Consider the following 13,365-nt stretch of genomic DNA (forward strand, 5'->3'; position numbering starts at 1 on the left):
ATTTGAACATCAGATGAGGTATAATTAGAGTATATATAACAGGCGGTTCACAAACGTATGTCCACAGTTTTCAATTCAACAGCACAAACTTACTGAAGCATGAAACAATTTGTCATTAAAAATATCAATCGTTTTACAGACACTCTTATCCAGAGGAACTAGGGTTAAGTACCTTGCTCAAGGTTGTACAGTAATGTACATGAATGTGAGCTGAGCCAAACCACTCACATTCACACTATTCACACAGTCTTCTCTCACTTTATTTCCATTTCTGATACATTTTCCAGTCTACTCCGATGTCGTCTTAAAAACTAACTTGCTAAATCCTTCCTTCCCCTTCAGTATGCCTTCTTCTTGTCATCTTTCTCTCTTACAGTCCACCCCTGTAGATATTACAACTTCATCCACGTGCCCTCGCAAACTTTATATCTGGAAATCTACATGGGAGTGGTGACCTATACCTCATGGTCAAATGTAATCAGCTACATGTAATCTGATCACAAAAACTGTAACTGCAATCAGTTATGTTACCAGCAAAAATATTGTAATCAGGTATGAGATACTTTTGAAAAAATAGATGATTACTTTTTGCTTTAGGCTACTTTTAAATTCAGAAAGGATGTTTGAGAAGAAAATACATTATGACACCTTTCTGTTTCTCAATAACATTCACTTAAGTTTGTTCCACCTGAGCGAGTCTGACCACAAGTCAGAGACCCCTATGATGACACACCAAATGCGTTTGATGGATCCTTTTTGTTTTCTCCAAATGCCTCTTAATGGCAGAGTAATCCAAAAGTAACTGAAGGTAATCAGATTACGTTACTGAATTTGGGCAATCCAAAAGTAATGTTACTGATTACAATTTTAAGACAGATAACTAGTAACTGCAACGTATTTCACTTAGACAGTAACATACCCAACCCTGCTTATGGTCAGGTATCAATATGCAAAAGTATTTTCAGATCTAGTTAAGTTTGAGTAGATGAGGGGAAAATATATATGAAATGTGATCTAAATATCATTGACAAATATGATGGGATTAAGCCCTTTAGATGTGACATCTCCCTGACTAATGATGATTGGCTGTCCTAGACGGGTCTGTGGCAAGCGAAAGCTCCCTATTGACTGGTTGAAGCTACCTTGGCTGTAGTGCTGCTGGCCAAAGCTCTCCCGTGATTGATCAAAACTAGCCTGCCTGTATGGATGTTGATAGAAGCTGTCCCCTGATTGGTCGAAACTGCTTTGGCTGTAGAGCCGTTGGCTCATCCCATTGGCCCGTCTCCTTCTCATTGGGTACCTCTGGCCAGTCTTGTACCAGCCTGTCTCTTTGAAGACAAACCAGATGTTGCCGGTCCAGAGGATAAAGTTTACAAAACCAAAAACCTGTATAAATGTACAGAACAAGGATATTTAGAGTGCATGTTGACGTTTCTTGTCCTGGAGTCAAAACTGAGACAGATTTTGCCTTAGATAGCCCAGCTGCAAAGTCAAAATTGTGTATATGGTAAAAATGTATGAAAACAAAAATGAGCTTTTTGGTCTTAAATGCATTTAGAGTTTGGGTCTAAACATCAAACTGTCAGATTCAGAATCAGATAATGTTATTGACATAAAACAAATGGTTGCTAAGAATTTTTGTTGCTGTGCACATAATTTAAAACATCATCGTCAACAATCGTTTGAAGGACGAGCATTGCGTAGGAGTTAACACCACCTGTCTGAAGACAGTGGAGCTGACATTGATCAGCATTGGTGTTTCATGCTTAAGGGTTATGTCCCAAATTGCACCATATTCCCTATATAGTGCACTACTTTTGACTAGGGCTTTTGACTAGTGGTCTGGTCAAAGGTAGTGCACTTTATGGAAAATAGGGTGCCATTATGGATGTCACCAATGACTCACCACAGACGTGTTGAGCTCAGACCAGACTGGGTGGTGGGAAGCTGAACACCGGTTGGCCGGGTATCTGCAGGCAGAGATGAGCAGGAGGACCTGGGTGGGATCAGTGGCTGACTTTACATCAGACAGAGATTTGGCCCAAGCACAGGAACTCACCAACCACATGAAGGCGAACAGCACGGTCACTACAAAGTCCTATTTAGCAGGGAGAAATGGAGAAGGTTATTATCAGGTTCAATTCGATCGTGAGAGTTGAGAAATGAAAAACATGATAGGGTGATGTTATAAATGAGGTTTAACCTCTACAGGATTGGTGGGTCCCCCTAGGGATGGTTGCTAATGTTGGCTAATGCATTTAGCGTGAGGTTGTAAGTAACAAGAAAATGTACCAAAACATAGACATATCTGGTATTGACAGAAATATTAAATTATTGTTAATTTAACTGCACTGTTCAAATTACAGCTAGTACAGTGAAAGAATACCATGTTATTGTTTGAGGAGATTGCACAGTTATGAACTTGAAAAGCTTTTAATAAACCAATTAGGCACATTTGGGCAGTCTTCATACAAAACTTTGAACAGAAATGCAATGGCTCATTGGATCAGTCTAAAACGTTGTACATACACTGCTTCCATCTAGTGGCCAAAATCTAAATTGTGCCTGGGCTGGAATAATACATTATCGCATTTCTCTTGCATTTTAAAGACAATGGTACAAAAAATGCATGATTTTTCTTTGTATTATCTTTTACCAGATCTAATGTGTTATATTCTCCTACATTCATTTCACATTTCACATTACTGTATTATTGACTGTATGTTTCGTTTATTCCATGTGTAACTCTGTGTTGTTGTATGTGTCGAATTGCTATGCTTTATCTTGGCCAGGTTGCAGTTGCAAATGAGAGCTTGTTCTCAACTAGCCTACCTGGTTAAATAAAGGTGAAATAAAATACAAATTAATAAAATACATTTCTACAAACTTCAAAGTGTTTCCTTTCAAATGGTATATGTAACGATGTACGCTGATCGTCGGGAAGCAAGTTAAGGGAATAAGAGAATGAATAAATAAATCAAATAAATTAACGCAACAAGAAACAGGAAACCTGTTCACCCAGCTGAGGCATTGGAGCCTACAAACCCGCTGAGGCCTCCCAGGTAGCTCTGGCTCCAACACCCGGACCCGACATCACCTCCAACACACACAAAAAAACACTCCCTGATGCTTCCCTTTGTTGAGTTGTCATTCTGTAACGATGTACGCTGAGAGTCGGGAAGCAAGTTCAGGGAGTGAATACATTTCATAAATAAACAAACAAAACAAGAAACATGAAGAACGCACCAACATGATACATAAACAATGATGACCAAGGAAGAAACCAAAGGGAGTGACATATAAAGGGCAGGTAATCAAGGAGGTGATGGAGTCCAGGTGAGTGCCATTATGCACAGATGCGCATAACGCTGGTGACAGGTGTGCACCATAACGAGCAGCCTGGTGACCAAGAGGCCAGCGAGGGCGTACACGTGACAGTATCAAGAATATGCATATCCTTGCTTCAGGTCCTGAGCTACAGGCAGTTAGATTTGGGTATGTCATTAGCAGGAGTAACAACAACGAAAGCTAACTGCAATTGATAAAATGCCACAATATACCACACCTTTCAGGTAATAATCTTGTGAAACACATTTCTCTATATGTTAAGCTACCGCTGCCTTGTCAATTATTTAATTCAATGTATCTCAATTAATAGATACATACATTACACAAATCAACTCACCACCAACGGTCCTCTGTTACCCTCGCGATACTTGTTCTGGTAGTAGATGTACACTACGGTGGCCATCAGGGAATAGAAGAAGGCAAAGACAGCCACGGTCACAAAAAACTGAGCTGAGGAGGAATAGTCTCCGACTAGGAAGATGTTCTCCTGTCTGTTCCTCTCACACAGCGTGGGCTGGAAATGGACCTGCTGTAACCTATCAGATGACAGGAACAAGGACATGGTCACAGTTAGAGCCTTTTATTGAGAAGTGCGAGAAGAGTGTGTTTACAAGAGAGACCTGCAGTTATGCTATCTGACCTATAAAATAACAAAGTCCTGCATAATGTTAGGGTATGTCCAGGCAAAAGTAAGGTATGCGCAGAGTGTTTGAACACACAATAATTTACAGAAAGTAGAGATAGACCCTGCTGCTTCTTGCTTCTTTAAAAAAAAACATACAAAAAAACAATCTATTTTAAAGAACAAAAGTCTGTCTTGGTAAGGAACCCTTCCATTACGAATGGAATCTGACATGCTTTAAAGGTAGCGATTGTTAAACTGAGTGAAATAAGTTCCTCCCACTGATCTGAATGAACCTGCGATCTTCAGAGAGACAGAGAGGAGAGACGAGAGACAGAGAGACGAGAGACGAGAGATGAGAGACGAGAGAGAGAGAGAGAGAGAGAGAGAGAGAGAGGTATATGTATTCCTTAGAATCACTGTATGATGCTCAGGAGTCTCAATTATGAATCTCTCCCCTGATCATCAAGAGTCTTTTCACATTACTCTAAACCTGAGCTGAAAGGTTTAAGGTCTTCAAGGGTGCAAGTAGATACATGTGAGATACCGATTGTGGAAACAAATGAATGATTTCTGGGGATCAGACACAGACTCCGACACAATTGTCTGTCTGACAGCTACAGCTCCATATTCCATCATCTTTCAATCAGATTTATTTTTTTTATTGATGGAAAATCAAACTCTGCCTCCACACCTCCACCCTATCTGTCAAAACACATTTACAGATGGACAACAATGTCATTGTCTCACCAAGGCTATATCCCCACATGCACAGTAGATTACAATACAGAGTTACTTAGTGAAGTGTTGTGGAGTGTTTATCTGGATAATGTTACTTGTGTCTCAACGTGATATACCCATGCATGTGACATGTGACAATGACATGATCATTTTGCTCCAGTTTGCAAATTGTTGCAAATAACAGCATGTATTACCTGAAGGGATAGGCAAAGTTTACTGTGATGCTAAGGTTGCTCTGGCTCTTGTCCAGACATTCCACTCTAACCCGCAGGTGACCAGAGTACCCACCACATGTTGCAAATGCACAGACGGCAAAGATCTGGAAAATAAATATATTATTAAACTCCTACTCATTGAGCATGCTAGACATCGACTGTGTTCCAAATGATACCCTATTCCCTATATAGTTGGCTAGCTAATTTTCACCCAAAGTAAAAAGTAGTGCACTACACAGGGAATAGGGAGCCTTTGGAATGCAGTTGATAGTTGCTCCTGGTCCCTCCTTTCGTGTCTGGTCCTTTACAAAACTGCTAGAGCAACAGCTGGACCTAATGAGCCCCAAAGCAGCGTCTATATCAACACCCTGACAGATGCTGCCTTTGGGAAAGTTATCATGTCTATAATATATGATATCTGGTGTGGATATATGGTGTGGATATATGGTGGAATGACCATGGGACTGTTGATGGATCCTAAAATCAAAAACAAACTGCTCTTGCCAGTAGTGGAGAGTGTGGTAAATTGAGCCAAAAGGGTAAGTTGAGCCAGCCTTGTTTCAAGGAAACCATATAAAAAATTAATTGTTTGACCAAATATTTAGGAAGAGGTCATGTGAGTGGAAACTACATGGAAAAAGTGGTAGGCAATTAGGTCCAAAAAACTGATTTTCAACAAAAGAAATAAATGTATTGTATTAGATGTTTCATGATAGTTGTACTTAAGCCAAAGTAAATAATTGTAAGATTGTTCTACATCAGTTGGGGTCTCTATAAGCTTCAATAGGAGGTCCTACACCTAGCATGAAAGTGCAGCCTTGTAGCTGTGTGGGCTAATATAGTGAAAATGTTTGCCTTGGGGTCAGTTGAGCAAATTGAAGTGTTTTATTCCCAGGCGTAATGCAAAACATTATCGCTGGGATATGAGGCAACAACAGGGACTGTGTTACAAAGTGTTTGTTTTAATTTTAACCCTGTGTTATAATATACTTTTATGTGTATTTTTTATTATTTTTATTTTACCTTTATTTATACAGGTTTTTTCTCATTGAGATAATAATAGCTCTTTTCCAAGAGAGACCTGGTCCTATAGCAGCAGAGGGAACAACATTTCAGACAAAACAACTTACATAAACTAACACAACATTAAACAAAACTATAAACACACACACAGTACGTACAACTGTCACGTTCTGACCTTAGTTCTTTTGTTATGTCTTTGTTTTAGTATGATCAGGTCGTGAGTTGGGTGGGTTGTCTATGTTTGTTTTTCTATGAGTTGGTATTTCTGTGTTTGGCCTCGTATGGCTCTCAATCAGAGGCAGCTGTCAATCGTTAGGCAGCCTGTTTTCAACCTTGAGGAGACCTGAGCCAACTCCCCGTGCTTACCGTGGAGAGAGGTGGACCGGGCAGGCACCATGTTATGCCGTGAGGCGCACGGTGTCCCCGGTGCGCCGGCATAGCCCGGTGCGTTACATAGCAGCTCCTCGTATCGGCCGGGCTAGATCGGGCATCGAACCAGGTGCCATGAAGCCGGCTCAGCGCATCTGGTCTCCAGTGTGTCTCCTCGGGCCTGGGGTACATGGCACCAGCCCTACGCATGGCGTCCCCGGTTCGCCAGCACAGCCCAGTGCGGTCTATTCCACCTTGCCGCACTGGCCTGGCTACGGGGAGTATCCAGCCAGGTAGAGTTGTGCAGGCTCGGTGCTCAAGACCTCCAGTGCGCCTCCACGGTCCGGTCTATCCAGTGGCACACACCAGCCCTCCGGTGGCAGCCCCCAGCACCAGGCTGTCTCTTCGTCTCCTCCCTACAGGTGCTCCCGTCTGTCCTGAGCTGCCAGAGTCTCCCGTCTGTCCTGAGCTGCCAGAGTCACCCGTCTGTCCTGAGCTGCCAAAGTCGCCCGTCTGTCCTGAGCTGCCGGAGTCGCACGTCTGTCCTGAGCTGCCAGAGTCGCCCGTCTGTCCTGAGCTGCCAGAATTCGCCCATCTGTCCTGAGCTGCCAGAGCCGCCCGCCAGTCAGGAGCTGCCGGAGCCGCCGGTCATTCAGGAGCTGCTGGAATCGGCCTTCACTCCGGAGCTGCCGGAGTCTCCCGTCCATTCGGGACCCGTTGCAAGGGTCCCCAGTCCGAGGTCGGCGGCGAGGTTCGCCGCTCTAAAGAGGCCACGGAGGCGGGTAAAGAGGCGGGCAAAGACTATGGTGGAGTGGGGTCCACGTCCCGCACCAGAGCCGCCACCGCGGACAGACACCGACCCAGACCCTCCCCTATAGAATCGGGTTTTGCGGCCGGAGTCCGCACCTTTAGGGGGGAGTACTTAGTTCTTTTGTTATGTCTTTGTTTTAGTATGGTCAGGGCGTGAGTTGGGTGGGTTGTCTATGTTTGTTTTTCTATGAGTTGGTATTTCTGTGTTTGGCCTGGTATGGTTCTCAATCAGAGGCAGCTGTCAATCGTTGTCCCTGATAGAGAACCATTCTTAGGCAGCCTGTTTTCAGCCTTGATTTGTGGGTGACGGTTATCTGTTTTGTGTATTCACCGTACAGGACTGTTTCGTTTCGTTCGTTCTCGTTATTTTGTTTTTGTGTTCATGAAAAAAAATGATCAATATGGACACTTACTACGCTGCACATTGATCCTCCCCTTCTTCCACCACAGACGAGCATTACAACAACAAACATTTTACGTTAAAAACACAAACATCTTGACTACAAACAGCTGGCCTAAAAACAATCACTTTTCTATGATATATACATCGATCAAATGTTTAAACTCCACCAACGAAACTAGATCATCACATTTTAAAATGTTCAGGAGAGAATTCCAGGACCACGGTGCTAAGTAACTAAAACTATTTCTACCATGACCTGTTTCAATTTTTGGTACTGTTAGAAGCAAATCAGAATGGGCTATGAATGGGCTTTTAATCCTACTTAAAATGATTAAAAGACAAAAAAGTGATTGTGTTGAATTATATTTGGGAAATAGACATGGTTTAAAAAGGTAGTGGTAATATTTAATTCAGTACAGAAATGTCTAGGCGGCTTAACTTACCCTGTCCTGCCGCTCAATTTACCCCATACCCAGGGTAAATTGTTCCAAGACATTACTTTTTTGGAACAAGCTATGTTTTCAAAACTCTAATGTTTACATGAATTCTAATTATGGGGATACACAACATCCTGAAATACTGTATATGTAGATAGAGACAGACAGGGACTGGGACAGAGAGAGAGTGAGAGAGAGAGAGAGAGCGAGAGAGAGAGAGAGAGAGAGGGAGAGAGAGAGAGAGATTGTTTCTCTCAGATTGTTTCTAAAAGGTATACATACAGCCAGACAGTTGTTGTGTCACCTGATCAGATCCAAAGTGTTTAAGACCACATCTAATTAAGTGTGTGTGGCTATAATTATAATTAAAAGTCATTGATTAGATGTATTTACAAAATAAATGATGAATACGTCTGTTGTCTGCAAACATCCTGTTAATTCACTCATTCATATTCAAATGGTAAAAGGATGCATTCTAAATGGTTACAATCATTAATGACACATTATAACTTCTATAATCATTATTATACCATTAAATTCTAGACTAAAACACAGCTGTTAACAAAGTATCATCTAAATACAAAGGCTTTTTGGGTTCAGTGTTAAAAGACGAACAGAAAGAGAGAGAGAGGGGGAGAAAGAGACACAGCGAGAGAAGAGAGAAAGGGGAGTGTGAGCGAGAGGAGTGAGGAAGAAAGAGAGAGAGAAAGAGAGGGAGAAAGAGAGAGAGAAAGAGAGGGAGAAAGAGAGAGAGAGAGAGAGAGAGAGAGAGAGAGGTGGTAGAGGAAAGCTAATCTCGGCACCATATCTATTAAGCAGACTGATGATCAAGGTTTGGGATTGATTTTCTTGAGAACAGCATTATGGAAACAACTGAATAATTTAGAAATGGGCTGACTGCAAACAGTGAGCCACCTACTGTGGGTTAGAGAGTGACTGAACCTGTTGGAATACTGTACATGCCACACACACACACACAAACACACAGGCATACGCATGCATGCATACATGCACGCACAAACACACACACACACACACACACACACACACACACACACACACACACACACACACACACACACACACACACACACACACACACACACACACACACATCCCAAAGGACTGCCCTGGGAAAAACAGTTGATAAAATTGACCCATCAAACATAAATAATATTCCTTACAAACCAAATTGAAAAATAAAGTATTTTAAAAACACATGTATCACATACAATAGCCTATAGAACACCTGTTTCATAACTAAATAATTATAATGCTGGTTTAACGAGGAATGTACTTACCTACAGTCCAAATATGAAAGAAACAACTACTTACCGGAGCAAATATGACCATACACATTTAAAAAGCACAGTGAACAAGTTCTACTCCACAAAAGGGTGTTAGCAGCTTTCTCCTCATACTAATGCACTGTCACTAATATAGATGATTCAAAGACAGAGAGCAGAGAGAGGGGGAGAGAGAGACAAAGAGAGAGACAGAGAGCAGAGACAGACAGAGAGAGAGAGAGAGAGAGAGCTCATGCTAATGCACTGTCACTAATGTAGATGATTCAAGGACTGAGAGCAGAGAGAGAGGTAGAGAGAGCGAGACAGAGAGAGCGAGACAGGGAGAATGAAAGAGACAGAGAGCGAGACAGAGAGAGAGACAGAGAGAGAGAGAGAGTACAGAGTGCGGAGGTTGCCTGAAGGGGGGGGGCAAGATATCTGAAGGGAGGAGAGGAGAGAGCAAAGGGAACTATCTGGGGTTGGGGTTGGCTTTAGGGAGTAGGGTATAGGAAAAGGATGTACTGTAGTGCAGACTGTGTGGCTCTGCTCCTCTCTTTGAGGACAGACCTACCTACAGTACCAGACACTCCGGGAGAGAACAGATAAACAGAACTATGAGGATTCACCTAGCAGTTCTCCACCGATAGATTCCCCAGAGAGACAGAGACAGATAGTTTACCATGCACCACACACACAGTGCGTGTCTATGACAAGATTCTTCAGACATAATTTCCACTGGGTAATCAAATCAAAGTCAAATCAAATGTTATTTGTCATGCGCCGAATACAACAGGTGTATTCCCTTGAAGTGAAAGCCCTTAACCAACAATGCAGTTATAAGAAAAAATAATTGTTCATTAAGAAAGTATTTACTAAAAAAATATGAAGTAAACAATAAATATACATATTTTTTTATAGTTCAAGAGCAGCAATAAAATAACAGTAAGGCTACAGTTGAAGTCGGAAGTTTACATACACCTAGGATGGAGTCATTTAAACTTGTTTTTCAACCACTCCACAAATTTCTTGTTAACAAACTATAGTTTTGGCAATTTGGTTAGGACATCTACTTCGTGCATGACACAAGTCATTTTTCCAAAAATTGTTTACAGACAGATTATTTCACTTATAATTCACTGTATCACAATTCCAGTGGGTCAGAAGTTTACATACACTAAGTTGACTGTGCCTTCAAACAGATTGTAAAATGACGTCATGGCTTTAGAAGCTTCTGGTAGGCTAAATGACATAATTTGAGTCAATTGGACGTCTACCTGTGGATGTATATCAAGGCCGACCTTCAAACTCAGTGCCTATTTGCTTGACATCATGGGAAAATGAAAATAAATCAGCCAAGACCTCAGAAAATACATTGTAGAACCTCCACAAGTCTGGTTTATCCTTGGGAGCAATTTCCAAATGCCTGAAGGTACAACGTTCATCTGTACAAACAATAGTACGCAAGTATAAACACCAACACGCAGCCTGTCATACCGCTCAGGAAGGAGATGCGTTCTGTCTCCTAGAGATTAACATACTTTGGTGCGAAAAGTGCAAATCAATCGCAGAACAACAGCAAAGGACCTTGTGAAGATGCTGGAGGAAACAGGTACAAAAGTATCTATTTCCACAGTTAAACAAGCCCTATATCGACATAACCTGAAAGACTGCTCAGCAAGGAAGAAGCCACTGCTCCAAAACCGACATAAAAAAAGCCAGACTACAGTTTGCAACTACACATGGGGACAAAGATCATACTTTTTTGAAAAATGTCCTCTGGTCTGATGAAACAAAAATAGAACTGTTTGGCCATAATGACCATCGTTACGTTTTGAGGAAGAAGGGGGAGGCTTGCAAGCCAAAAAACACCATCCCAACCATGAAGCACGGGGGTGGCAGTTTCATGTTGTGTGGGTGCTTTGCTGCAGGTGGGACTGGTGCAATTCTCAAAATAGATGGCATCATGAGGGATTAAAATTATGTGGATATATTGATGCAACATCTCAGGACATCAGTCAGGAAGTTAAAGCTTGGTCGCAAATGGGTCTCCAAATGGACAATGACCCCAAGCATACTTCCAAAGTTGTGGCAAAATGGCTTAAGGACAACAAAGTCAACACAAAGCCATCACAAAGCCCTGACCTCAATGTGTAGGCAGAACTGAAAAAGCATGTGCGAGCAAGGAGGCCTACAAACCTGACTCAGTTACACCAGCTCTGTCAGGAGGAATGGGCCAAAATTCACCCAACTTATTGTGGGAAGCTTGTGGAATGCTGTCTGAAACTTTTGACCCAAGTTAAACAAGGCAATGCTACCAAATACTAATTGAGTGTATGCAAACTTCTGACCCACTGGGAATGCGATGAAAGAAATAAAAACTGAAATAAATCATTCTCTCTATTATTGTTCTGACATTTCATATTCTTAAAATAAAGTGGTGATCCTAACTGACCTACGACAGGTATTTTTACTAGGATTAAATGTCAGGAATTGTGAAAAACTGAGTTTAAATGTATTTGGCTAAGGTGTACGTAAACTTCCGACTTCAACTGTATATACAGTGTGTACCAGTACAGAGTCAATGTGCACGGGCACAGGTTAGTCGAGGTAATTGAGGTAATATGTACATGTAGGTAGAGGTAAAGTGACTATTTATAGATAATAAACAGAGAGTAGTAACAGTGTTAAAATGGGGGGGGTAGCTGTTCAGGAGTCTTATGGCTTGGGGGTAGAAGCTGTTAAGAAGCCTTTTGGACCTAGAATGAGCGCTCCGGTACCACTTGCCGAGGTCTTGGATGACAGGAAGCTTGGCTCAAGTGATGTACTGGGCCGTACCCACTACCCTCTGTAGTGCCTTGCGGTCAGAGGCCGAGCAGTTGCCAAACCATGCTCTTGATGGTGCAGCTGTAGAACTATTTGAGGATCTGAGGACATATGCCAAATTTTTTCAATCTCCTGTATAGACGTTGTCGTGCCCTCTTCACGACTCTCTTGGTGTGTTTGGACCATGACAGTTCGTTGGTGATGTGGACGAATCTCTCAACCTGCTCAGCTACAGGTCCAACTTTACAATGTTTTACTTAATCACGATCCTGATGAAAGCTAATTTGTGTTTTAGATTTAAAGAAAATACATTTAAAAAAGCCACTTGTCTTTTCCTATTAGCACTGACTTTGCTGATAAATACTTTGTTAAGGGGAAATATATCTGATACAATTGTGATGTTGTATTTTGTCTTACCTAAATGTCTATCTTAAGATAAATGCACTAATTGTAAGTCACACTGGACAAGAGCGTATGCTAAATTACTCAAATGTAATGTGCAGATACCGACATTGTATTACGCAACACAGAATTCTAATAATCTTTTTCATTTCCCATAAACACACTTACCAAATATTTAACATAAACCAATTACAAAGCTAAAGCTTTCAGTGCCTATTATTTCCTTTCATACTTATTTTCTCAAAGTAAAAAATCAACAAGGTAGTAAGATAATATGGATGCAGTGAACCATAGGATAACACCTGAACTGCTTACAGTTGTACAGCCACACTGATCATCACTATTACCCTGTTGAAGGTATAGAGAGTTGGGGAGCTGTCCATGGTGGTGAAACATGTACAACTCTATGACAGGGAACCAGATAAAAGCTTATTTAAACTGGTAAGTATCTAACTCCAGTCCAGAGATAAACAAGTGGGGAGATGTAAAGTAAAGATGAAAGGCTCTCAGATGCTTGGACCCAGATAATAGATGACAATAGATAATAGATGACAGTGTCTGGCAGGGGCTGACTCTCAGCACAGAGGGAGAGAAGCCTTGTGGAGAATATCAAGGGTTGGAGTCCTTGAATTGAATGTGTGTTTCTGGTATCAAAGTGATAGATGCATATTATCTGTAAAATATTTTTGTATCTCTAAGTGTAGTACCTCCTTAATAAACCTGATAGTGGACAATACTAGGTTTCCTTGGGTTGGAGTCCTTGAATCTTGTCTCTAGTATCATAGAGATAGAGATGCATACATAAATACAAACATACATACATACTGTGTCTCTATCTCTATCTAGTTCTATAATCCCATTAGAACCTTGATAGTGGACTATATGA

At 41.5% G+C, this 13,365-nt stretch overlaps 1 protein-coding gene across 1 annotated transcript; it reads right to left on the minus strand.

Moving 5' to 3' along the window:
• Positions 1–725: 725 nt before the first annotated feature.
• Positions 726–9,528, minus strand: LOC112255513 (synaptoporin-like). Its single transcript, XM_024428496.2, has 5 exons — positions 9,304–9,528; positions 4,906–5,030; positions 3,686–3,884; positions 1,907–2,098; positions 726–1,386 (listed from the first exon to the last, which is right to left on the minus strand). The coding sequence occupies exons 1-5, from the start codon at positions 9,325–9,327 to the stop codon at positions 1,015–1,017; spliced, it is 912 nt and encodes a 303-aa protein (XP_024284264.1). The 5' UTR covers positions 9,328–9,528; the 3' UTR covers positions 726–1,014.
• Between the last annotated feature and the right edge of the window lie 3,837 nt (positions 9,529–13,365).

The sequence above is a fragment of the Oncorhynchus tshawytscha genome, linkage group LG07 (genome assembly GCF_018296145.1).
Source record: "Oncorhynchus tshawytscha isolate Ot180627B linkage group LG07, Otsh_v2.0, whole genome shotgun sequence".
Taxonomy (NCBI): domain Eukaryota; kingdom Metazoa; phylum Chordata; class Actinopteri; order Salmoniformes; family Salmonidae; genus Oncorhynchus; species Oncorhynchus tshawytscha.

Bases quoted from the DNA above. Each gene is read 5' to 3' on its own strand.
- LOC112255513 (XM_024428496.2), bottom strand. From the start codon at position 9,327: ATGTGTATGGTCATATTTGCTCCG. The intron at 3,885-4,905 runs GTAATACATGCT...GTCATCTGATAG, and splicing joins AACTTTGCCTATCCCTTCAG to GTTACAGCAGGTCCATTTCC. The intron at 2,099-3,685 runs GTGAGTTGATTT...CCTGCTAAATAG, and splicing joins GTAACAGAGGACCGTTGGTG to GACTTTGTAGTGACCGTGCT.